This window comes from Taeniopygia guttata, chromosome 21 (genome assembly GCF_048771995.1).
Source record: "Taeniopygia guttata chromosome 21, bTaeGut7.mat, whole genome shotgun sequence".
Lineage (NCBI taxonomy): Eukaryota > Metazoa > Chordata > Aves > Passeriformes > Estrildidae > Taeniopygia > Taeniopygia guttata.
In genome coordinates, this window is record NC_133046.1 from 5,794,792 (window position 1) to 5,820,617 (window position 25,826).

Here is a 25,826-nt window from a genome sequence, read left to right on the forward strand (position 1 = left end):
TTTGGTGATTCCCATTCCTTGCCGGTGCTGGGGAATGGGATTGGACACGGAGCACAACAGAACCTGTTGCTTAGCAGTGGTTTCTGTTGGGAAGGACAGCAGGAGGGAAGGTAAGAGAGGAAATGAGGAGAAAAGGAGGGGTTTTGGGACACAAGTACCGGGAGGGGGGAATCGGAGGCAGCTCCCGCCTGGCTGGAGGCATCCAAGGCGCCGTAAATCCCCAATCCGATCTGCCCGCGCCTCAGACCGGGTAATCTCCGGCTCTCGGGGGAGAAAGGGAACTTTCCCTGCCGCGGGGCGAGCGGAGGGCGGGCGGCGAGCCCCTCCTGCCCGGAGCGCGGCTTGGCACCGCATCCATCCCTTGTTTCGGGGGCAGGGACGCCTCCACCTCCGTCCTGGGGGATTTATGCCCACTTTTGGGGATTTATGTCCACTTTTGGGGATTTATGCCCACTTTTCCTTACCAGGGTGGGGGCAGAAAGTCTTTAATTACGCGGGGGATAATTAAATCCCCGCCGGGGGGGGGGATGATCCGGAATCCCGGGGCCATCCCCGCATCCCGGGGGTGTTAAAGCCGCTTCACCCCTCGGCAACCCCGGCTCGCTCCACCCCGGAGTTTAATTAATCCCGGGGTTAATGAGCTTAAGGAGCCCGGAGCTCAAGGCCGGGACCCTCCGAGGGCGCCGTGCCCGCTGGAGAGCGGCTCCGTCCCGGTAAGGACCGAGCGGTTCCGTCCCGGTAAGGACCGAGCGGTTCTGTGCCCGGTAAGGACCGAGCGGTTCCGTGCCGGGTAAGCACCGAGCGGTTCTGTGCCCGGTAAGGACCGAGCGGTTCCGTTCCCGGTAAGGACCGAGCGGTTCCGTCCCGGTAAGGACCGAGCGGTTCCGTCCCGGTAAGGACCGAGCGGTTCCGTGCCCGGTAGGGCCCTCCCCACCGCTCCGGTCACGGCCGGCACCGGGGGCTGGCGTTCGGTTGTTTTCCTTCCTTTTCCTCGTTCCGTTCGCTCCGGGAGCCTCGGGGTGGGTTTGTCGGCAGAGCCCGGGAATGCCGCGGGATTTCTGGGGGATTTCAGGGGGATTTCTGGGGGATTTCTGGGGGATTTCTGGGGGATTTCTGGGGCAGAACGGGGCCGTGCCGCTGTCGGGACCGCCAGGAAGAGGAGGGTCCCCGCTCCGCCGTCACGCGGGGAGGGGATGCGGATTTCGGGCCGGTCCTGACCCCGCATCCGCTTCCCGCGGGCGGGCACCGAGCCCGAACCGCCCCAAATCCCGGGAAAAGGGGCTGGGGAGGAGGAGGCCGCGGCAAGGGGGTGCCCGGGGAGCGGGAGATGCTCCCGGGGCTGAGGTGGGGCCGCAGCCTCCGCCCGGTGGGGCGGGCGTGGGGTGGGGAGCGGGAGCGGGATCGGGAGCGGGAGTGGGATCGGGGATGGAACCGGGACCGGGAATGGGATCGGGATGGAGAACGGAACCGGGACCGGGAATGGGATCGGGAATGGACCGGGACCGGGAATGGGATTGGGAATGAACCGGGACTGGGAATGGTATCGGGATCGAGAATGGAACCGGGACCGGGAATGGGATCGGGAATGGACCGGGAGCGGGAATGGGATCGGGGATGGGATCGGGATGGAGAATGGAACCGGGAGCGGGAATGGGATCAGGACCGGGAATGGGATCGGGATCGAGAATGGAACCGGGAGCAGGAATGGAACCGGGACCGGGAATGGGATGGGGATCGAGAATGGGAATGGGATCGGGAATGGACCGGGACCGGGAATGGGATTGGGATTGGGAATGGGGTCGGGAATGGAACCAGGACCGGGAATGGGATCGGGATCGAGAATGGAACCGGGACCGGGAGTGGGATCGGGATCGGGAATGGAACCGGGACCGGGAATGGAACCGGGACCGGGAATGGAACCGGGACCGGGACCGGGAATGGGATTGGGATTGGGAATGGGATCAGGAATGGACCGGGACCGGGAATGGGATTGGGACTGAGAATGGGATCGGGAATGGAACTGGGATCGGGAATGGGATCGGAACCGAGAATGGGATCGGGAATGGACCGGGACCGGGATCGGGACCGGGAATGGAACCGGGACCGGGAATGGGATCGGGACCGGGAATGGAACCGGGATCGGGAATAGGATCGGGAATGGGACCGGGATCGGGAATGGGAATGGTATCGGGACCGGGAATGGAACCGGGACCGACAATGGGATCGGGACCGGCAATGGGATCGGGACCGGGACCGGGAATGGGATCGGGAATGGTTCTGGGGCAGGAGGTTTGGGAGGGCAGAGGGGGTTTGTGGTGGGCACATCGCGGATCGGGGCGGCTCCGGAGAATCGGGGGCGGGTCTGTGGCCGCGAGTGGAAAAGTGCCGCGGTTTGGGAGCTTAAATGAGAATTTATGGCAGTTTGGGGATCGCAAATGCGAATCTACGGCGGTTTAGGATCTTAAATGAGAATTTACGGCGGTTTGGGGATCACAGCTGTGAATCTGCAGCAGGATTTGGGATCAGAAGCACAAATTTTTAGTGATTTTGTGGTTGCAACTGTAAATCTGCAGCAGTTTTGTTGTTGTAACTGGAAATCTCCAGCAGTTTTGGGATAACAAACATGAATTTACATAGTGTTTGGGATCAACTGTGAATTTGCAACAGTTTGGGGATTGTGACTGGAAATCTGCAGCAGGTTTGGGATCACAAACAGGAATTTTTAGTGATTTTGTGGTTGCGACTGTAAATCTGCAGCATGTTTTAGGATTATGAGTGGAAATCTGTGGCACTTTTGGGATCACAGTTATGAATTTACAACGGTTTTGGGATCAAAATGCAAATTTGTGGCAGTTTTATGACTGCAGCTGTAAATCTGCAGGGGTTTTGTGCTCACAAACACAGATTTGCAGCAGTTTGGGGATCATAGCTACAGATCTGCAGCAGTTTTGCTCTTGCAGCTATAAACCTGCCATGATTTTATCATCCCAAGCACACATGTTGCAGCTGCAAAATGAAGTGGGTTTGGATCTGCAGCAATTTGTGATCCCAAACTCCAGATTTTGGCCGTTTGTGGCTGCAACTACAAATCCCTGGCGGTTTTATGATTGTGAACGTGGGTCTGAACGTCCTTGCAGTCACAACTGCAAATTTATCATTGTTTTTTTAACCACCACTGCGCATTTCCAGCAGCTCTTCCTCCCAAAGGCATTCCTTGGAATGTCTGAGTGTGGGAGGTGGCATTTCCAGCTGGGCCAGGGGGCAGAACCAGTGGGCTGGAGGAGACTCACATTGAGGGCTGGTGGGATTTAGGTGGAAATTCCCCTGTTTCTGCCTGGTTATTAAAATCAGACTATCAGGGGAAGATCCCAAGGCAGGTTGTTGTTCCTATCCTTGAGGATCCTTTATCCAAATGCTGATCCCGGGGAGGGCTCAGCCCCTTCCCAAGGGGAACGGAGCAGCTCGTGCTGGCACAGGATGCCCTGGCTGGATCCCAGATCCCAGATCCCAGATCCCAGATCCCAGATCCCAGATCCCATCCTGCCTCTTCCCATCCCATCCCGCAGGGGCCATGGCCTCGCTGCTGTCCCTGCAGGAGGAGAACAGGATCCTGCAGCAGGAGCTGTCCCGTGTTGAGGACCTGCTGGCCCAGAGCCGGGCCGAGCGTGATGAGCTGGCCATCAAGTACAACGCCCTCAGCGAGCGGGTGAGCCCCCCAAATCCTCCTTTTTAACCCCAAAATCCAGAGCTGGCCATCAAGTACAATGCCCTCAGCGAGCGGGTGAGCCCCCCAAATCTTCCTTTTTAACCCCAAAATCCAGAGCTGGCCATCAAATACAACACCCTTACCCAGCTCTCTCAAATCCCCCTTTTTAACCCCAAAATCCAGAGTTGTTCATCATATACAGCACTCTCAGCCAGCCCTCCCAAATCCCCCTTTTACACCCCAAAATCCAGAGCTGGCCATCAAGTACAATGCCCTCAGCAAATGGGTGAGGCCCCCCAAATCCTCCTTTTTAACCCCAAAATCCAGAGTTGTTCATCAAATACAGCACCCTCAGCCAGCCCTCCCAAATTTCCCTTTTCAACCCCAAAATCCAGAGTTGTTCATCAAACACAACACCCTCAGCCAGCCCTCCCAAATCCTCTTTTTAACCCCAAAATCCAGAGTTGTTCATCAAATACAACACCCTTAGCCAGACCTCCATAATCCCCCTTTTAACCCCAAAATCCAGAGTTGTTCATCAAACACAACACCCTCAACCAACCCTCCCAAATCCCCCTTTTCAGCCCCAAAATCCAGAGTTGTTCATCAAACACAACGCCCTCAGCCAGCCCTCCCAAATCCCCTTTTTAACCCCAAAATCCAGAGTTGTTCATCAAACACAACACCCCCATCCAGCCCCCCCAAATCCCCTTTTCAGCCCCAAACTTTCCAGCATTCCCCACGTGGGGCAGGACCTGCGGTGTCCCCGTGGTGGGAATTGTCCAGACCCGTCCTGGCCTGCCAGGGCTTGTCCATCCCTGTTGTATTTGTCCTGCTGGATTTTTGGGAAGAAACTCCCCCTCTCTGTGGGAATCCTTCAGTTTTCCAACACTTTGCCCTGGCAACCAGGAATTCCAAAGGCCTTTGGCCCTCCCAGTGCTGAGTGTGCCCCAGACTGGTGGGATACTGGAGGAATCCCTTGGTTTGTGCCTCATTATTTAAAAAAAAAAGCAAATATCAGGATAATATCCCCACAATTCCACTCCTGTGCCCAAACATCTTTTATCCATGCAAACTGTGAGGGGGCTTTGCTGAACCCACAGACTGGAGGTGGAGTTATCCTTAAAAACCCCCCGAAATTTCCCATTCACCCCCTCCCTGTGCATGGAGCAATGAGGGAAGGTGGGAACTGGATTGAATTTGCTGTGGAACCCTTGGAAGCGAGACTGGGGGATGCTGAGGGGTTTGGGGTGCTGGGCTGGGGATGCTGAGCGGTTTGGGGTGCTGGGCTGGGGATGCTGAGGGGTTTGGGGGTGCCAGGCTGGGCTGAGGGATGCTGAGCGGTTTGGGGTGCTGGGCTGGGGATGCTGAGGGGTTTGGGGTGCTGGGCTGGGGGATGCTGAGGGGTGTGGGGTGCTGAGATGGGGATGCTCAGGGCTATGGGGTGCTGGGTTGGGGGATGATCAGGGGTTTGGGGTGCTGGGGGGTGCTGAGGGGTTTGGGGTGGTGGTCTGGGGGATGTTGAGGGGTTTGGGGTGCTGGGTTGGGGGATACTCAGGGGTGCTGGGCTGGGTTGGGGGATGCTCAGGGGTTTGGGGTGATGGGCTGGGGATGCTCAGGGGTTTGGGGTGCCATCCTGGGTTCCCCCCACCCCCAGCTGGAGCAGAGCCTGCGGCTGGAGCCGGAGGAAGGCGCCGAGAGCCGGAGCCTGGCCCAGCACAACATCGAGCTGCGGAGGCTGCTGGAGGAGGAGCAGGCTGCCTACAAGAGGAAGCTCCAGGCCTACCAGGAGGGCCAGCAGCGCCAGGCCCAGCTGGTGCAGAAGCTCCAAGCCAAGGTAAATCCATCCTGGAGGAGCACCAGGATAATTTGGGGACCCCCCTCATCGGTGTCACCCCCCTGTCCCTCCCCCAGGTGCTGCAGTACAAGAAGAAATGTGGGGAAGTGGAGCAGCAGCTGCTGGAGAAGGCGACGGAGCTGGAGCAGGAGAGGCTGACGGTGAGGGAGGCTTTGGGGTGCCCTGCCCCAAATCCCACATGGGGGTGATGGCCAGCGGGGGGACGTTCCCACAGATCCAGCTGGACGCCAGCGGCTCCCAGCACGATGAGGAGAGCAGCAACGAGCTGGAGAACGCCCTGATCCGGCTGGAGGAGGAGCAGCAGAGGTGGGCAGGAGGCAGGGGGGGTGAGGATTCCCGGGGGATGCCGACCCCGGTGATCCCCCAGGATCCCAGGAGAGCAGAGGTGGGTGGAATCCCAAAATAAATGTGAGGATTCCCGGGGGATTCTGACCCTGGTGATGCCCCGGGTCCCAGGAGCAGCAGAGGTGGGTGAAATTCCAAGGGGAATGTGAGGATTCCCGGGGGATGCCGACCCCAGTGGTCTCCCAGGAGCAGCAGAGGTGGGTGGAATCCCAAAATAAATGTGAGGATTCCCAGGGGATGCCAACCTCTGGGATCCCAGGAGCAGCAGAGGTGGGTGAAATCCCAAAATAAACGTGAGGATTCCCGGGGGATTCTGACCCCAGTGCTCCCCCGGTGTCCCAGGAGAGCAGAGGCGGGTGGAATCCCAAAATAAATGTGAGGATTCCCAGGGGATGCTGACCCCAGTGGTCTCCCAGGAACAGCAGAGGTGGGTAGAATCCCAAAATAAATGTGAGGATTCCCAGGGGATTCTGACCCTGGTGATGCCCCGGGATCCCAGGGGCAGCAGAGGTGGGTGGAATCCCGAGGGGAATGTGAGGATTCCTGGGGGATGCCGACCTCTGGGATCCCAGGGGCAGCAGAGGTGGGTGGGAATGTGAGGGGAACGTGAGGATTCCCGGGGGATGCCGACCTCCGGGATCCCAGGAGCAGCAGAGGTGGGTGGAATCCCAAAATAAACATGAGGATTCCCAGGGGATGCTGACCCCGGTGCTCCCCGTGTCGCAGGAGCAGCAGCCTGGTGCAGGTGAACTCGATGCTGCGGGCGCAGCTGGAACAGGCCAACGTGGCCAACGCGGCGCTGAGCGAGGACATGCGGAAGCTGACGGCGGACTGGGCGCGGGCCCGGGAGGAGCTGGAGCAGCGGGAAGCGGAGTGGAGGCGGGAGGAGGAGGTGGGGGACCCCCGGCGGGGATGGGGGACAGCGGGGCAGGGGGATGTGGGGTCACTGAGGAGGGATGTGGAGCCGTGGGGGAGGATTTGGGATGGGAAATGGAGATATGGCGAGGGATGCAGGGATGTGTCAGGGACAATGGGAGGGATGTGGGGCTGTGGGGGATGATCCATGGGGAAAGATTTGGGGCTGGGACATGGATGGGAAATGGAGATATGGCGGGGGATGCAGGGATGTGTCAGGGATGGTGGGGGGAATGTGGGGCTGTGGGGATGATCCATGGGGAAGGATTTGGGGCTGTGACATGGATGGGAAATGGAGATATGGCGGGGGATGCAGGGATGTGTCAGGGACAGTGGGGGGGATGTGGGGCCGTGGGGGATGTTCCATGGGGAAAGATTTGGGATGGGAAATGGAGACGAGGCAGGGGGATGTGGGGATGTGTCAGGGACAGTGGGAGGGATGTGGGGCCGTGGGGGACGATCCATGGGGAAGGATTTGGGGCTGTGACATGGATGGGAAATGGAGATATGGCGGGGGATGCAGGGATGTGTCAGGGACAATGGGGGGGATGTGGGGCCGTGGGGGATGTTTCATGGAGAATTTGGGATGGGAAATGGAGATATGGCGGGGGATGCAGGGATGTGTCAGGGACAGTGGGAGGGATGTGGGGCCATGGGGATGATCCATGGGGAAGGATTTGGGGTTTTGGAGGATGTGATGGGAAGAGGATGTGAGGCGGGGACGTGTCACACCCCGCCACCCTTCTCTGTGCCCGCAAGAATTGGGGTGGGGCTGTGGAGGAGTGTGGGGTGATGGGTGTGGCCAGGAGGGATATTTGGGAATTTGGGGATCCCAAAAAGCGGATCCTTGATCCCGCTCCATCCCACCCCAGTCCTTCAACACCTACTTCAGCAACGAGCACAGCCGGCTGCTGACCCTCTGGCGGCAGCTGGTGGCCTTCAGGCGCCACTTCGGGGAGATGAAAGCCACCACCGAGAGGTCAGCAGGGCGTGGGGCAGGATCCCTCCTCCAGGGGTCCCTGGGGATCCCACCCTGTGTGGGAATCTGTGGGTATCGATGATTCTGAGATTGTAGAAAGTCTCTGTCTGTCAGCCCCGTTGCCAAAGCAGAAGCCATAATTGGTCTGTGCTGTTTCAAGGTTGTTTATTCTGTTTATCTCTAACATGTTCTGCTGCCCTGCCGCAGCTCTGTCCTGCAGGGCAGCGTGTGGGGCTCTGCCCTCAGTGGGATGGTACAAACATTAAATACCACAAACTACCTGTGCTGGATTTACAATAACGTGCCAATATCTGTCACCTACGTTGGACAGTGTGTCCCCAGCCTGAACCAACAGAAAAATGCCAACACCACAGTGAAACATGGAGGGCATGAAGAAGGAGGAAAAGGACAAGACACACCCAATTTCCTCCATCTTGTCCCCTTTGAACCCCTCATCTAGAATCCTAAAATTTTACCTTTGCACCTGTGCCACACTTAATTATTACTCATATCAAACACTCAGAGCTTGTAATTGATCCTGTAAGATTGAAAACTCTTTTCCATGGACAGAGATCCCAGACAGTGTCTCTGGGGGCTCTGTCCAGGGGGGTTCCTGACCCCTGCCAGGGCAGCCAGAGGGAAGCTCTGGATTCCCACACCCCTGCACCTCCTGCCTGCACAGGGACCTGGCGGAGCTGGGCCACGAGGTGTCCCGGACAGGCCGCGCTGCCCACGCCGCCTGCCTGCACCTGGCTGCCAACCTGCGGCTGGCCGAGAGCCAGGCGGGCGCGGCCCGAGAGCGGCAGGAGCTGCGGCTGGAGCAGCTGCAGGAGCAGCTGGCGGCGCGGGCACGGGACGCCGAGCTGGAAAAAGCCACCCTGGCAGCCAGGTACGGGGGGCTGGGGGCACGGCGGGGGTGAGGGGAGGAGTGGAAGTGCAGGGGATGTGGCACAGGGTGGGGAGGGAGTGAGACAGAGAGGGATGGAGTGCAGGAGTGTCAGAGGGGTGCAGGAGCACCAGGAGGGATGCAGGAGCTCCAGGAAGGATGCAGGAGTTCCAGGAAGGATGCAGGACTGCCAGGAGGGATGCAGGAGCTCCAAGAGGGACATGGGAGCTCCAGGAGGGATGCAGGAGTGCCAGGAGGGATGCAGGAGTGCCAGGAGGGATGCAGGAGCTCCAGGAGGGATGCAGGACTGCCAGAAGGGATGCAGGAGCGCCAGGAAGGATGCAGGAGTGCCAGGAGTGATGCAGGAACTCCAAGAGGGACATGGGAGCTCCAGGAGGGATGCAGGACTGCCAGGAGGGATGCAGGACTGCCAGGAAGGATGCAGGAGCTCTAGAAGGGGTGCAGGAGCTCCAAGAGGGACGTGGGAGCTCCAGGAGGGATGCAGGACTGCCAAGAAGGATGCAGGAGTGCCAGGAGGGGGAGGATGCACCCCCATAGGGCCATGGGGGATGTTTCACGGGGAAGGTTTTGGGGCTGTGGCACAGATGGGAAGGGATGTGAGGCAGCAGGAGGCATCCATGCTGGATGTTAGATGCTGGATGTTGGGTGTTGGATTTTGGGTGTTGGATGTTGGGTGCTGGATGTTGGATGTTGGATGCTGGGTGTTGGATGTTGGGTGCTGGATGTTGGATGTTGGCTTTTGAATGTTGGATGTTGAATGCTGGATGCTGGATGTTGGATTTTGGGTGTTGGAGGTTGGACGTTGGATGTTGGACATTGGATGTTGGATGCTGGATGTTGGGTGTTGGATGTTGGATGTTGGACGTTGGATGCTGGGTGTTGGGTGTTGCATGTTGGATTTTGGATGCTGGATGCTGGGTGTTGGGTGTTGGATTTTGGATGTTGGATATTGGATGCTGGGTGTTGGGTGTTGGACGTTGGATTTTGGATGCTGGATGCTGGGTGTTGGGTGTTGGATTTTGGATGTTGGATGTTGGATTTTTGACATTGGACGTTGGATTTTGGACGTTGGACATTGGATGTTGGACGTTGGAGGTTGGATTTTGGACGTTGGATGCTGGGTGTTGGATGTTGGATTTTGGACATTGGATGCTGGATTTTGGACGTTGGAGGTTGGATTTTGGACGTTGGACATTGGATGTTGGATGCTGGATTTTGGACATTGGATGCTGGATTTTGGACATTGGACGTTGGATTTTGGACGTTGGATGTTGGGTGTTGGATGCCGGCCGTGTTCCGGGCAGGCTGGAGGAGCTGACGGCGGCTCTGGAGCAGCGCCGGAGCGAGGACGAGGAGAAGGAGCAGGCGGTGGAAGCGCTGACCCTGCAGCTGCGGGAGCTGGTGGGTGCAGGGTGTGGGGGTTTGGGGCTGCAGGTCCATCATTCCCGGATCCTGATCCCGTCCCGGGATTGCAGGAGGCCGCGCGTTCCCGGGAGCCGACGCCGGAGCAGGTGCAGGCTCTGCGCTCCGAGCTGGAGCTGCTGCGCCGGACGCTGCACGAGGTCACCCAGGTGCTGGGACACCCTGGGGTCCCCCACAGCCGGGAGGGGCCTCTCCCTGCCTCAGTGTCCCCTGCCTGCCTCAGTGTCCCCTGCCTGCCTTAGTGTCCCCTCCCTGCCTCAGTGTCCCCTGCCTGCCTCAGTGTCCCCTTCTTTGGTTCATTTTCGCATTTCCTGATTCAGTTTTCCCCTCCTTGCCTCAGTTTCCCTTTTCCCTTACTCATTTCCCCCTTGACTTGATTTCCCATTTCCCACCTCAGTTTCCCCTTCCCTGGGCTCCATTTCTCCTTTCTCACCTGGTTCTCCCGTTCACTGACTTCGTTCCCTTCCCCACCCCACTTTCCCCTGGATTTTCCCCGGAGCAGGCGGTGCTGGCGGATGATCCCGAGGCCCCCGCGCCCGCCATGTCCCCGCCGTGTCCCCCCGTGTCCCCCGCGTGTCCCGCCGTGTCCCCTCTCCGCAGCCTCTCTGCCAGCGCCGCCGCCGCCGCCGTCCACGCGGCCCTGAGCCGGCGCCAGCTCCAGCTGCAGGTGGGGTGGGATGGGATGGGATGGGATGGGATGGGATGGGATGGGATGGGATGGGATGGGATGGGATGGGATGGGATGGGATGGGATGGGATGGGATGGGATGGGATGGGATGGGATGGGATGGGATGGGATGGGAATGGGATAAGATGGGATGGGATGGGATGGGATGGGGATGGGGATGGGGATGGGGATGGGATGGGAATGAGGAGGGAATGGGGATGGAATGGGGATGAAGATGGGGAGGAGGATGGGGAGGGAATGGTGATGGGGATGGGAATGGAATGGGGATGAAGAAGGGGAGGAGGATGGGGATGAGGATGGGATGGGAATGGGATGGGGATGAGGATGGGAAGGATCGGAATGGGATGGAGATGGGAATGGGATGGGATGGAAATGGGGATGGGATGGGAATGGGGATTGAATGGGAATGGGGATGGGATGGGAATGGGGATGGGGATGAGGATGGGATGGAATGGGGGTGAGGATGAGGATGAGGATGGAATAGGGACGGGATGGGAATTGGGTGGGATGGGAATGGGGATGGGAATGGAATGGGGATGGGATGGGAATGGGATTGAATGGGAATGGGGATGGGATGGGAATGGGGGTGGGGATGGAATGGGGATGGAATGGGATGGGATGGGAATGGGGATGAGGATGGGAAGGATGGGGATGAGGATGGGATGGGGATGGCATGGGAATGGGGATGGTATGGGATGGGGATTGGATGGGATGGAATGGGGATGAAGATGGGATGGGGATTGGATGGGGATGAACATGGCAAGGATGGCAATGAGGACGGGATGGGGATTGGATGGGATGGAATGAGGATGGGATGGAATGGGGATGAGGAGGGGAAGGATGGGGATGAGGATGGGATCTGATGAAGGCTGACCCCCAGGAGGCCCGGAGGCAGGTGGAGGCGGGCCGGGAGGTGGCCGGGAGCCTGCGGCGGGAGCTGGGAATGCTGGAGCAGCGGCTGGAGCAGCTGGGAGCCGAGGCCGGGAGCTGCCAGCGGGCGCAGGAGGAGGCGCAGCGGGAGGAGCTGCGGCTGCGGGCCCAGGTCGAGGGGCTGCGCAGGTACCGGCCCCACGCCAGCCATCTGTCCCCGTGTCTGTCTGTCCCCGTGTGTCTGTCTGTCCCTGTGTGTCTGTCTGTCTCCGTGTCTGTCTGTCCCCGTGCGTCCTTGTGCCCCATGTCCGTGTACCCACATGTCCATGTGCCCAGGTCCATGTGTCCACGTCCGTGTGTCTGGGTGCCCATATGTCCGTGTGTCCGTGTGTCCATGTGTCTGTGTGTCCATGTGTCCATGTCCATGTGTCCCTGTGCCCATGTGTCCGTGTGTCCATGTCCGTGTGTCCATGTCCATGTGTCCATTTCCATGTGTCTGTGTGCCCACACCTGTATCCATGTGCCCATGTGTCTGTTTGTCTGTGTGTCCATGTGTCCGTGTGTCTGGGTGTCCACGTTCATGTGTCTGGGTGTCCATGTGTCCGTATCCATATATCTGTGTGCCCATGTGCCCATGTGTCCATGTGTCCCTGTTTCCGTGTGTCCGTGTGTCCGTGTGCCCATGTGTCTGTGAGTGGATGTCCGTGTGTCCATGTCCATGTGTCCATGTGCCCACACCTGTATCCATGTGTCTGTGTGTCTGTGTCCATGTGCCCATGTGTCCGTGTGCCCATATGCCCATGTCCCTGTGCCCATGTGCCCATGTGTCCGCATGCCCATGTGTGCCCATGTGTGCCCATGTGTGCCCATGTCCCTGTGCCCTCAGGGAGCTGTGCCGCGCGGAGGCGGCGCTGGCGCAGGAGCAGCAGCGCGCGGGGGCCCTGCAGCAGGAGCGGGAGCAGCTGCGGCGCCGCAGCGAGGGGCTGCAGGACTGCCGCGAGCAGGCGGCCCGCGACGCCCAGGCTGCACAGCTGCAGCTGGAGCGCAGGTGGGCACGGGGCACGGGTGGGCACGGGGCTCAGGTGGGCATGGGGCACGGGTGGGTGTGGGTGGGCATGATGGACAGGTAGGCATGGGGCACGGGTGGGCACAGAGCATAGGTGGGTGTGGGGAGCACAGGTGGGCACGGGGAATGAGTGGGTATGGGGCACGGGTGGGCACAGAGCATAGGTGGGCATGAGGGGCACAGGTGGGCATGGAGCTCAGGTGGGTGTGAGGGGCATGGGTGGGCATGGGGCACAGGGGGTGTATGTGGCACAGGTGGGCACAGGGAATGAGTGGGTATGGGGCACAGGTGGGCATGGGGTATGAGTGGGCATGGGGCACAGGTGGGCACAGGACTCGGTGGGTGTATGTGGCACAGGTGGGCACAGGGAATGAGTGGGTATGGGGCTCAGGTGGGCACGGGGCTCAGGAGGGCATGGGGCATGGGTGGGCACAGAGCATAGGTGGGTGTGGATGGGCTCAGGTGGGCACAGGTTGGTGTGGGTGGGCACAGCTGGGCACAGCTGGGCGCACAGGTGGGCACAGGTCGGTGCTGGGGGGCACAGGTGAGTGCAGGTGGCCTCAGGTGGGCACAGCTGGGTGCACAGGTGGGCACAGCTGGGCGCACAGGTGGGCACAGGTTGGTGTGGATGGGCTCAGGTGGGCACAGCTGGGCGCACAGGTGGGCACAGATGGCTGCAGGTGGGCTCAGGTTGGCACAGCTGGGCTCAGGTGGGCACAGATGGCTGCAGGTGGGCACAGATGGGCACGGTGGGCCGTGCTGTCTCGCCCAGCCAGCAGCAGGTGCAGGAGCTGGAGGCGCAGCGGGCACAGGCACAGCGGGAGCTGCTGGAGGCGCGGGAGGAGCTGAGCCGGGCGCTGCTGGAGGCAGAGCTGGCACGGGGCGAGCAGGAGGCGCTGGCAGAGGCCCTGGGCAAGGTGGGCACCCGGGCCAGCCCCACAGCGGGGCCAGGCACGGGTACAGGTGCACCCTGTGGGTACAGGCACACCCCTGTGGGTACAGGTGCACCCCCGTGCACTCCCCCAGCAGTGCCAGCCCTGCCGTGGGCACAGCCCCCCATGCCCCGGTTCCACAGGTGCCCCACATACCCCAGGGTGTCCCCAAGCCCCAGTCGCCCCCTGTGCCCCCCGTGCCCCTGTTGTCCCGTGCCAGCTGCTGTCCCCGAGCCACGGGTGAGCCCCAGGTGTCCCCATGCCCCAGGTGACCCCCAGGTGCCCCCCAAGTGCCCCCATGCCCCAGGTTTCCGCCGAGCCCCAGGTGTCCCCCAGGTGCCCTCATGCCCCAGGTGCCCCCATACCCCAGGTTTCTCCCATGCCCCAGGTGCCCCCCAGCCTCAGGTGAGCCCTAGGTACCCCCCAGGTTCCCCCCATGCCCCAGGTGCCCCCCATGCCCCAGGTGCCCCCCAGGTTTCCCCCACGCCCCAGGTGACCTCCAGGTGCCCCCCAGGTGCCCCCAAGCCCCAGGTACCCCCAGGTGCTCCCAAGCCCCAGGTGCCCCCAAGCCCCAGGTGCCCCCATGCCCCAGGTGCCCCCCAAGCCCCAGGTGCCCCCATGCCCCAGGTGCCCCCCATGTGCCCCCATGCCCCAGGTCCCCCCCAAGCCCCAGGTGCCCCCATGCCCCAGATGCCCCCCGAGCCCCAGGTTTCCCCCATGCCCCAGGTGCCCCCCAAGCCTCAGGTGCCCCCCAGGTGCCCCCCAGGTTTCCCCCATGCCCCAGGCGCCCCCATGCCCCAGGTGCCCCCCAGGTGCCCCCATGCTCCAGATGCCCCCCGAGCCTCAGGTACCCCCCAGGTGCCCCCCATGCCCCAGGTGCCCCCCAGGTGCCCCCTGCCCCGTTCCCCCGTGGCAGCGGTGCCGCCCGCAGGCTCAGGGCAGCTGCGGGGAGCTGGCGGAGTCCCGGCGGGCGGCGGAGGCGGAGGAGCGGCGGCTGCGGGACGCGCTGGCCCGGAGCAGCGAGCTGGCGGCGGGGCTGGCCCGGGACAAGGCGGAGCTGGGCCGGCGGCTGGAGCGGCTGGAGCGGGACCGGGAGCGGCACCGGGAGCGGGACCGGGAGCGGGACCGGGAGCGGAACCGGGAGCTGGCGCTGCTGCGGGCGCGCCTGGAGAGCGGCCCCCGGCCCGGCGGCGAACGGCGGGACACGGAGCGGGACACGGAACGGCCCCGGGCGGACCCCCGGGATGACGGGCGGGGGATGCGGGAGGAGCTGCGGGAGCTGCGCGGGCTCCACGAGCGGCTGCGCCACAGCCTGGGGCAGGTGGGCACCGCCCGGGCACCGGGGAGGGGTGGGGAGGGTGCCAGGGGTACCTGAGGTGGGTGTCTGGGGTAACTGGGAGGGGTGGGGCGGGTGCCAGGGGTAACTGGGAGGGGTCGGGAGGGTGTCAGGGGTAACTGGGAGGGGTGGGGAGGGGGCATGCGGTAACCGATGGTTAGTGGGGTGTAACTGGTGTCCCTGAGCTGTCACTGGGGATCAGTGGGCTGTCCCTGCTGGTCCCCGGGGTGACCCCGGTTTGTCCCTGCTGGTCCCTGAGCTGTCCCTGCTGGTCCCCGGTTTGTCCCGGTGTGTCCCGGTTTGTCCCGGGCTGATCCCGGTGTGTCCCCGCTGTCCCGGGCTGACCCCGGTTTGTCCCGGCTGGTCCCTGGGCTGTCCCCGCTGGTCCCTGAGCTGACCCCGGTTTGTCCCGGCTGGTCCCCGGGCTGACCCCGGTGTGTCCCGGGCTGTCCCGGTGTGTCCCGGGCTGACCCCGGTGTGTCCCTGGGCTGACCCCGGTGTGTCCCTGCTGGTCCCTGGGCTGTCCCTGCTGGTCCCTGAGCTGTCCCTGCTGGTCCCCGGGCTGACCCCGGTGTGTCCCGGTGTGTCCCGGTGTGGCCCTGAGCTGACCCCGGTGTGTCCCTGGGCTGTCCCTGGGCTGTCACTGCTGGTCCCCGGGCTAACCCCGGTGTGTCCCGGTTTGTCCCGGTATATCCCGGGCTCCGCAGGCGCTGCAGGAGCAGGGTGCGGCGGGCGCGGCTCTGGCGCGGGCTGACCCCGGTTTGTCCCGGGCTAATCCCGGTATATCCCGGTATATCCCGGGCTCCGCAGGCGCTGCAGGAGCAGGGTGCCGCGGGCGCGGCGCTGGCGCGGGCCCGGGCGGAGCAGGAGCGGCTCCGGGCGGAGCAGGAGCGGCTGGGCCGGGCCCAGGCGGGGCTGGCCCGGGACGGGGCCGGGCTGGGAGTGAGGATCGAGGCGGCCGAGCGGCGGCGGCGGCACCGGGACAGCGAGACCGCGGGGCTCAGGTGGGTGCTGGGCTCCGGTGGGTGCCGAGCTCAGGTGGGTGCGGGGATCAGGTGGGTGCTGGGATGGAGGAATGCCGGGCTCAGGTGGGTGCCGGGCTCAGTGGGTGCTGAGCTCAGGTGGGTGTCAGGCTCAGGTGGGTGCCGAGCTCAGGTGGGTGTCAGGTTCAGGTGGGTGTCAGGCTCAGGTGGGTGCTGAGCTCAGGTGGGTGCCAGGCTCAGGTGGGTGCCGGGCTCAGGTGGGTGCCAACCTCAGGTGAGTGCTGGGTGGAGGGATGCCAGGCCCAGGTGGGTGCCGGGCTCAGGTGGGTGCCGGGCTCAGGTGGGTGCCGGGGCAGGTCAAGCCCCGTACCCAGCCCCGTGCCCACCCCGTGCCCACCCCGTGCCCAGCCCGTGCCCAGCCCCGTGCCCGCCCCGCAGGTCGCAGAAGGAGGCCCTGGAGAGCAGCGTGCTGCAGCTGCAGCAGGAGCTGGCCCAGCTCCAGGCCCGCAATCAGCAGCTGGAGGCCCAAGGCCGGAGCCTGGCCCAGGCCAAGGAGGCGCTGGAGGGTGAGGGACCCCGGGCACCGTGTGTCCTGTCAGCCACGCCATGCCCAGCTGCCACCCATCCATCCCTATCTTCATCCTCATCCTCATCTTCATCCTTATCCTCGTCCCATCCATCCCCATCTTCATCCTCATCTTCATCCTCATCCCGTCCATCCCCATCCCCATCCATCACCATCTTCGTCCTCATCCTCATCCTCATCCCATCCATCACCATCTTCATCCCAATCTTCATCCTCATCCTTATCCTTATCCCCATCCCATCCATCCATCATCCACATCCATCACCATCTTCATCTTCATCCTCGTCCCATCCATCCTCATCCCCATCCATCATCCCCATCCTCATCCCATCCATCCCCATCTTCATCCCGATCCTCATCCTCACCCCATCCATCCCCATCCCCATCTTCATCCTCATCCTCATCCCCATCCTCGTCTCTGTCCATCCCCATCCTCCTCCTCAGCTCCATCCCCCTTTCCCCACTGACAGGGGGTGTCCCCATGACTCAGGGGTGTCCCCATGGCTGAGGGGTGTCCCTGTCCCCATAACTGAGGGGTGTCCCTGTCCCCATACCTGAGGGGTGTCCCCACGCCTGGGGTGTCCCTGTCCCCAGCCGAGCTGGCCGTGGCGCAGCGGGAGCGGGCGCAGGAGCTGCGGGAGCGGTGCCAGGCGGTGGCGGTGGCCGAGGTGGCCGCGGTGACAGCGGCCCTGCAGAGCACCCACGACACCCACCGGGAGCAGCTGCAGCTCCTGCAGCGCCAGAAGGTGCGCCCGGCACCTTTGGGTGCGCGACTTCGGGTGCAGAAGGGATTTTGGGGGCACAACAACGCGATTTTGGGGTGCTGTGGTAGAGGTTTTTAGGGCGTAACGGTGATTTTCGGTGTTTTGTTGGGGCACAATGTTGATTTTTGGGGTGAAATGTTGAGTTTCGAGGTGAAACGTTGGGTTTTTGGGGCTCAGCGGTGATTTTTGGGGTGGATTGTAGGTTTTTGGGGCTCAGTGGTGATTTTTGGGGTGGATTGTAGATTTTTTGGGGTGCAGCGGTGATTTTTGGGGTGGATTGTAGGTTTTTGGGGTGCAGCGGTGATTTTTGGGGTGGATTGTAGGTTTTTGGGGTGCAGCGGTGATTTTTGGGGCACGTGCTGATTGTTGAGGGCACGGTGGTGATTTTTAGGGTGCAGCCCTAATTTCGGATATTCCCGCTGATTGCTGGGGGGCGAAAATTGGGGTGCAGGATTGGTTGGGGTCTGCTGATGATTTTTGGGGTTCACTGACGATTTTTGGGGTCCGCTGATGATTTTTGGGGTCCGCTGATAATTTTTTGGGGTTTGCTGATGATTTTTGGGGTTCACTGGTGATTTTTGGGGTTTGCTGATGATTTTTGGGGTCTGCTGATAATTTTTTGGGGTTTGCTGATGATTTTTGGCGTCCGCTGGTGATTTTTGGGGTTCGCTGATGATTTTTGGGGTTCGATGGTGATTTTTGGGTTTCACTGGTGATGTATGGGGTCCGTTGGTGATTTTTGGGATTCGATGGTGATTTTTGGGGTTCGCTGATGATTTTTGGGGCCCGCTGATGATTTTTGGGGTCCGCTGATGATTTTTGGGGTTCACTGGTGATTTTTGGGGCTGGCAGGAGGAGCTGGAGGCCGAGCGGGGCCGGATGGTGCAGGAGCACGAGGAGCTGGTGGCCGAGCTGGCGGCAGAGCGGCAGCAGCGCCAGAGCGAGAAGCAGCAGGTGGTGGCCCCGATGTCCCCCTGTCCCTGTGCCATCCCCCTGTCCCCCTGTCTCTGTGTCACCCCTCTGTCCCCCTGTGCCACCCCCCTGTCCCCCTGTCCCTTTGCCATCCCCCTCTCCCCCTGTGTCACCCCTCTGTCCCCCTGTCCCTATCACCCTGTCCCCCAGCCCTGTGCCAGCCCCGCTGTCCCCCAGCCCTGTGCCACCCCTGATGTCCTCCTGTCCCTGTGCCACCTGTGGTGTCCCCTAGCCCTGTGCCATCCCCCTGTCCCCCTGTCCCTGTGCCATCCCCCTGTCTCGCTGTCCCTGTGCCATCCCCCTGTCTCTGTGTCACCCCCCTGTCCCCCTGTCCCTATCGCCCTGTCCCCCAGCCCTGTGCCACCCCGCTGTCCCTGTGCCACCCCGCTGTCCCCCAGCCCTGTGTCACCCCCCTGTCCCTGTGCCACCCCGCTGTCCCCAGCCCTGTGCCATCCCCCATGTCCCTGTGCCACCCGCTGTCCCCAGGCTCTGGCGCTGCAGGAGGAGGAGCGGGTGGCCCTGGCGGGGACACTGGCAGGGCTCCAGCGGAGCCTGGACGAGGCCATGGCCGAGCTGGAGCAGCGGCGGCGAGAGCTCAGCGGCCACCAGGAGCAGGAGGAGGTGGGTTTGGGGGGTCCCAGAACCCCCCAAGGTGGCACAGAGCCCCTGAGCCCCTCATTGCAACCCCCATTGCCAAAGTGTCCCCTCCTACTGCGGCCACCCATGCTTGGGTGTCCCCTGTCCCGGGACCCCCTCCCCACTGTCTCCCTGTCCCTGGCACCCCCTCCCCACTGTCCCCCTCTTTCTCAGACCCCCTCCCCACTCTCCCCCTGTCTCCAGGACCCCATCCCCACTGTCCCCTGTCCTTGGGACCCCCTCCCCACTGTCCCCCTCTCCCTGGGAGCCCATCCCCATTGTCCCCTTCTCTTTGGGACCCCAACCCCACTGTCCCCTTCTCTTTGGGACCCCCTCTCCACTGTCCCCTCTCTCTGTGACCCCCTCCCCACTGTCCCCCTGTGTCTGAGACCCCCTCCCCACTGTCCCACTCTTTCTCAGACCCCATCCCCACTGTCCCCCTGTCCCTGTCCCCCCCCTCCCCACTGTCCCTGTCCCCTGTCCCACCCCGCGGTGCCACCCCGGGCCGTGCGGGTCTCTCAGCCCGCGCTGTCCCCATGTCCCCAGTCCATGGCCGCAGAGCTGCGCTCGCTGCGGGCACGGGCGGAGGCGGCAGCTCTGACCCACGAACGGGAGGTTCGGGCGCTCCGGGACCGAGCGGCAGCGGCGGCCCAGCAGCGGGACGGAGCCGTGCGGGAGGTGAGCCACCCCCAGAAAAACCCCTCCCGCAGCCGTGACACCCCTAAATCCCGGGATTTCCCCGCGGGCAGGCGGAGGAGGCGCGGGCAGAGCTGCGGGCGGCGGTGGAGGCGCGGGCGGCGGCGCTGCGGGAGATGCGGGAGGCGCGGCGGGAGCTCCGGGATAACCGAGAGAGCCGCGACAGCGAACGGCGGAGGGCGCGGGAGGCGAACCGGGCCCTGGGAGACGCTGCCCGGGAGAAGGAGGCGCTGCAGCGCTCCAACGAGGAGCTGCGGGCGGCTCTGCTGCGCGCCGAGGGAGAGCGCGTCAGGTCCGGAACGGGGATGGGCTCGCCGGGAGGGGCAGGGGGCGGCGGCAGAGCTTGGGGGGATGTTTGGGGTTGGGGGTGTTTGGGGTTAGGGGATGCTCAGGATGAGGGGGGATGCTCGGGGTTGGAGGGATGTTTGGGGTTGGGGGATGTTTGGGGTTGGGGGGATGTTTGGGGTTGGGGGATGTTTGGGGTTGGGGGATGTTTGGGGTTGGGGGGATGTTTGGGGTTGGGGGATGTTTGGGGTTGGGGGGATGTTTGGGGTTGGGGGGATGTTTGGGGTTGGGGGGATGTTCGGGGTTGGGGGATGTTTGGGGTTGGGGGGGATGCTCGGGATGAGGAGGGATGTTTGGGGTTGGAGGGATGTTTGGGGTTGGGGGGATGCTTGGGACAAGGGGGGATGCTCAGGGTTGGGGGGGATGTTTGGGGTTGGAGGATGTTTGGGATGAGGGGGGATGTTTGGGGTTGGAGGATGCTCAAGGTTGGAGGATGCTCACGGTTGGGGGGATGATCAGGGTTGGGGGGGATGTTTGGGGTTGGGGGGATTTTTGGGGTAGGGGGATGTTTGGGGTTGGGGGATGTTTGGGGTTAGGAGGGATGTTTGGGGTTGGGGGATGCTTGGGGTTGGGGGGATGCTCGGGGTTGGGGGATGTTTGGGGTTGGGGGGATGCTCAAAGTTGGGGGGATGTTTGGGGTTGGGGGGATGTTTGGGGTTGGGGGGATGTCGGGACTCAGGAATGCTCAGGTCGGGATGGGGCGATGCTCCAGCTCAGGAGGACGCTCAGGATGAGGAGGTGGAAATGTGGGGCTGGGGAGGACCCCCGGGATGGGCAGGGCAGGACTGGGGCCATCCCCGGGATGGGCAGGCGGGTACCGGGAGGATCCCCGGGATGGGCAGAGCAGGACCGGGAGGATCCCCGGGATGGGCAGGGTGGGTACCAGGGGCACGGTGCCCACTCGGGCGCTGCCAGCCCCCGCTGCCCGCAGCCTGAAGCGCTCCGGGGAGGACAAGGAGCAGCGGCTGGCGCTGCTGGAGGGGGCACGGGCAGCGGCCGAGCAGGAGGTGTCGGAGCTGCGGGCAGCGCTGCGGGGACTGGAGCGCAGCCGCCTGGAGAGCCGCAGGGAGCTGCAGGAGCTGCGCCGCCAGGTCAGGGGGCACGGAACGGGGACACGGAGCCCCCCTCGGGCATCTGGGGGTGTCCCCGAACCGCTGCTCCCCTGGCGGGCAGGTGAAGGAGCTGGATGGTGAGAACAGCCGGCGGGGCCGGGAGCTGGGGGAGCTGCAGGCGCGGGTGGCCCTGGAGGAGCAGCGGGAGCAGCGGAGCCGCCGCGAAGCCTCCGGCCTCAGGCAGAAGGTGGTGGAGAGCGAGGCCAGCGCCGAGGCTGCCAGGAAGGAGGTGAGGGTGTCGCCAAAGGTCCCCAAGACCTTGCTGTGGGTGTGCCACATCCTGTAGTGTCGCTGGCCCCCCCCGCAACTGGCTGTCCTGTGGGTCTGGAGGTGTCCCTGTCCCCTCAGGCCATAGCTTGGTGCCTGTTGTCCCAAATCATCGCCATCCTGTGTCCCAATGGGTGTGACCCCACTGCTCCATCCCCTGCATCCCTGGGATTCCCTGTGACCCCATTGCTCCATCCCCTGCATCCCTGGGATTCCCTGTGACCCCATTGCTCCATCCCCTGCATCCCTGGGATTCCCTGTGACCCCATTGCTCCATCCCCTGCATCCCTGGGATTCCCTGTGACCCCATTGCTCCATCCCCTGCATCCCTGGAGTTCCCATTGCTCCATCCCCTCTGTCCCTGGAGTTCCCTGTGACCTCACTGCTCCATCCCCTGCCTCCATGGGGTCCTCCATCACCCCATTCCCACCCCGCGTTCCCCATCCCTCCCACCCCATCCCCACCCCATCCCCACCCCATTCCCACCCCATTCCCACCTTGTTCCCACCCCATTCCCACCCCATTCTCCATCCCCGCCCCATTCCCAGCCCCATTCCCACCCCGTTCCCCACCCCATTCCCACCCCATCCCCACCCCATTTCCACCCCATTCCCTCCCCATTCCCCATTCCCACCCCATTCCCCATCCCCACCCCATTCCCACCCCATTCCCACCCCATTCCCACCCCATTCCCGCCCCATCCGCGCCCCATCCCCACCCCATTCCCACCCCATCCCCACCCCATTCCCCATTCCCCACTCCCCACTCCCCATTCCCCATTCCCCATTCCCCATCCCCATTCCCCATTCCCCATTCCCCATTCCCCATTCCCCATTCCCCATTCCCCATTCCCCATCCCCATTCCCCATTCCCCATTCCCCATTCCGCATTCCCCATCCCCATTCCTGCCCCGTTTTGCCCCACAGCTGCAGCAGCTGCAGCAGCGCCTGGCTGCAGCGGAGCAGCAGTTCATGCGACGGGAGCAGGAGCTGTCCCGCAGCCTGGAGGAGGCGCGGGGCCATGAGAAGAAGCTTCTGGCGGACACACGGAACCTGCAGCTGAAGGTGGAGGCGGCGCGGGCCGAGGTGGCCGAGCTGGGGCTGCGGCTGAGCGCGGCGCAGGGCCGGGCGCAGGGCCTGGAGGAGGAGCTGGCCCGCGGCGAGGAGCAGCGCCGGGTCACCGAGTCCCGCCTGGGCGGCCTCCAGGCCACCCTGCGCCGCGCCGTGGCCGTGGCCAGGGCCAAGGGTGAGCGGGCGAGGGAGGTGTCACCCCTCGGTCCAGCCCTGGGCATCTCCAAGGGATCCGGGCCCTGTGTCCCGGGGGTCTCCCAAACCCTGTTATTCCATCCCCTGCGTCCCAGGGACCTCCCAAACCCGTTATTGCATCCCCTGCATCTCGGGGTTATCCCAAACCCCGTTATTGCATCCCCTGCATCTTGGGGATATCCCAAACCCCGTTATTGCATCCCCTGTGTCCCGGGGGTCTCCCAAACCCCGTTATTGCATCCCCTGCGTCCCGGGGGTCTCCTATTGCTTCATCCTCTGCATCCCAGGGACCTCCCAAACCCCATTATTGCATCCTCTGCATCCCTGGATTCTTCCAAACCCCATTATTCCATCCCCTGCATCCCGGCAGTCTCCCAAACCCCATTATTTCATCCCCTGCATCTGTAGGGTCTCCTATTGCTTCATCCCCTGCATCCCAGGGACCTCCCAAACCCCGTTATTGCATCCCCTGTGTCCCAGGGATGTCCCAAACCCCGTTATTGCATCCCCTGCATCCCGGGGATATCCCAAACCCCGTTATTCCATCCCCTGCATCCCAGGGATGTCCCCAACCCCATTATTCCATCCTCTGCATCCCTGGATTCTTCCAAACCCCATTATTCCATCCCCTGCATCTGTCGGGTCTCCTATTGCTTCATCCCCTGCATCCCAGGGACCTCCCAAAACCCGTTATTGCATCCCCTGCGTCTTGGGGATCTCCCAAACCCCGTTATTCCATCTCCTACATCCCTGGGCTCTCCCAAACCCCATTATTCCATCCCCTACATCCCTGGGCTCTCCCAAACCCCATTATTCCATCCCCTACATCCCTGGGCTCTCCCAAACCCCATTATTCCATCTCCTACATCCCTGGGCTCTCCCAAACCCCATTATTCCATCTCCTACATCCCTGGGCTCTCCCAAACCCCATTATTCCATCTCCTACATCCCTGGGCTCTCCCAAACCCCATTATTCCATCTCCTACATCCCTGGGACCTCCCAAACCCCGTTATTCCAGTCCCTACATTCCTGGGCTCTCCCAAACCCCATTATTCCAGTCCCTACATCCCTGGGCTCTCCCAAACCCCATTATCCCCCCCCTGCACCTCTGGGATCCCTTTCACTCCATCCCCCTCATCCCCACATTTCCCCCCCGCTCCTCCCTGGTGTCCCCGCTGCTCCGTCCCCTCACCCCGGCCGCTGTCCCTGTGCCACCCCGCCTGTCCCCACAGGCCCGGAGGGGTCGGGCAGCCCCGGCTCGGTCCCGGATCCCGATCCCGATCCCGGTACCGATCCCGAGGCGCTGCGGGCGGCGCTGCGGGAATTCCTGCGGGAGCTGCAGGAGGCGCAGCGGGAGCGGGTGCGTGGCCCTGTCCCCTCCCGTCCCCTCTGTCCCCCGAGGGCCGTTCCCGGCCCGGTCCCAGCCCGGTTCCCGGCAGGAGGAGCTCCGGGGGCAGCTGGGCAGCCTCGGCCGGCGCCTGGCGGAGGCGGAGGCGGAGCGGGACCGCGCCGGGGCCCGCGCGGAGCGGCTGCAGGAACGGCTGGAGGAGAGCGAGCGAGGTGATTTTGGGGGGATTTTATAGGAATTGAGGGGTTCAGGGTGGTCCGGCGGCTGGATGAGAGCGAGCGAGGTGATTTTGGGGGGATTTTTTGGGACTTGAGGGGTTCGGGGTGGTCCGAGCGGGAGCTGGAGGGAAACTGAGGCACAGGGAACTAGGGCGGTGCGAAGCAGAGTGGGGGATGCTGGCTGGGATGTCTTCCAAAATCCTGCTGGGAAACACCAGAAATCCTACTAAAGCCTACAAAGTTCAATAAAATCCCAGTAAAACCCCTCTGCACCCCACAAACCCCAATAAAATCCCAGTAAAACCCCTCTGCACCCCCACAAACCCCAGTTAAACCCCAGTAAAACCCCTGTGCACCCATAAACCCCAGTAAAACCCCTCTGCACCCCACAAACCCCAGTAAAAACCCAATAAATCCCTCTGCACCCCCACAAACCCCAGTAAAAACCCAGTAAAACCACAATAAAACCCCTCTGTACCCCACAAACCCCAGTAAAACCCCTCTGCACCCCCATAAACCCCAGTAAAAGCCCTCTGCACCCCAACAAACCCCAATGAAACCCCAGTGAAACCCCTCTGTGCGCCCATAAACCCCAGTAAAACCCGTGCACCCCACAAACCCCAATAAAACCCCAGTAAAACCCCTGTGCACCCCACAAACCCCAATAAAACCCCAGTAAAACCCCTGTGCACCCCACAAACCCCAGTAAAACCCCAGTAAAACCCCTCTGCACACCCACAAACCCCAGTAAAAACCCAATAAAACCCCAGTAAAACCCCTGTGCACCCCACAAACCCCAGTAAAACCCCAGTAAAACCCCTTGCACCCCACAAACCCCAGTGAAACCCCAGTAAAACCCCAGCAAATCCCCTGTGCACCCCACAAACCCCAGTAATTCCCCGTGCAGGGCGGCGGGAGCTGAGCGCTGCCCGCGCCTCGCTGCTGCTGCAGGACGAGAACCGGCGGCGCTGGCAGCGGGAGCAGCGCGGGATGCGGCAGTGCCTGAGCGCCCTGCGGGGCCAGCGGCAGGTGGGACCGGGAACGGGAACGGGCGAGAACGGGCGGGAATGGGACAGAAACGGGCGGGAATGGGACAGGAACGGGCGGGAACGGGCTGGGAATGGAACGGGAACGGAACGGAAACAGGCGGGAACGAGACTGGGAATGGGGACAGGGAACGGGCCGGGAACGGGCGGGAACGGGACAGAAACGGGCAAGAACGGGACAGGAACGGGAGGGGAACGGGACAGGGAATGGGCCGGGAACGGGACAGGAACGGGCTGGGAACGGGACAGGGAATGGGCCGGGAACGGGACAGGAACGGGCTGGGAACGGGACAGGGAACGGGCGGGACTGGGGTGGGAACGGGCGGGACTGGGGTGGGAACGGGCGGGAATGGGTCGGGAACGGGCAGGAACAGGACGGGAACGGGCGGGAATGGGACAGGGAACAGGACAGGGAATGGGGACAGGGAATGGGACAGGAAACGGGATGGGAACGGGACAGGGAACAGGGACAGGGAACGGGACTGGGAACGGGACTGGGAACGGGACAGGGAATGGGCTGGGAACGGGACAGGGAACAGGACAGGGAACGGGGCTGGGGAATG

At 62.8% G+C, this 25,826-nt stretch overlaps 1 protein-coding gene across 1 annotated transcript in view; it reads left to right on the forward strand.

The window, feature by feature from the left end:
* Positions 1-1,114: 1,114 nt before the first annotated feature.
* The window catches only part of CROCC (ciliary rootlet coiled-coil, rootletin), a 31,029-nt gene continuing 6,317 nt past the window's right edge, over positions 1,115-25,826 (forward strand). Inside the window, exons 1-28 of the mRNA XM_072917505.1 lie at positions 1,115-1,344; positions 3,567-3,706; positions 5,364-5,543; positions 5,621-5,704; positions 5,779-5,870; positions 6,636-6,801; positions 7,697-7,803; positions 8,486-8,692; positions 10,015-10,111; positions 10,186-10,281; positions 10,635-10,799; positions 11,701-11,879; positions 12,577-12,738; positions 13,529-13,673; positions 14,620-15,009; positions 15,835-16,028; positions 16,446-16,573; positions 17,188-17,339; positions 18,210-18,311; positions 18,816-18,950; positions 19,512-19,643; positions 19,715-19,953; positions 20,938-21,097; positions 21,180-21,347; positions 22,312-22,630; positions 23,884-24,011; positions 24,091-24,211; positions 25,125-25,246. Coding sequence (XP_072773606.1) covers positions 3,572-3,706; positions 5,364-5,543; positions 5,621-5,704; positions 5,779-5,870; positions 6,636-6,801; positions 7,697-7,803; positions 8,486-8,692; positions 10,015-10,111; positions 10,186-10,281; positions 10,635-10,799; positions 11,701-11,879; positions 12,577-12,738; positions 13,529-13,673; positions 14,620-15,009; positions 15,835-16,028; positions 16,446-16,573; positions 17,188-17,339; positions 18,210-18,311; positions 18,816-18,950; positions 19,512-19,643; positions 19,715-19,953; positions 20,938-21,097; positions 21,180-21,347; positions 22,312-22,630; positions 23,884-24,011; positions 24,091-24,211; positions 25,125-25,246 — 4,305 coding nt within the window. The 5' untranslated portion in view covers positions 1,115-1,344; positions 3,567-3,571. The remainder of the gene's footprint in view (positions 1,345-3,566; positions 3,707-5,363; positions 5,544-5,620; positions 5,705-5,778; positions 5,871-6,635; positions 6,802-7,696; positions 7,804-8,485; positions 8,693-10,014; positions 10,112-10,185; positions 10,282-10,634; positions 10,800-11,700; positions 11,880-12,576; positions 12,739-13,528; positions 13,674-14,619; positions 15,010-15,834; positions 16,029-16,445; positions 16,574-17,187; positions 17,340-18,209; positions 18,312-18,815; positions 18,951-19,511; positions 19,644-19,714; positions 19,954-20,937; positions 21,098-21,179; positions 21,348-22,311; positions 22,631-23,883; positions 24,012-24,090; positions 24,212-25,124; positions 25,247-25,826) is intronic.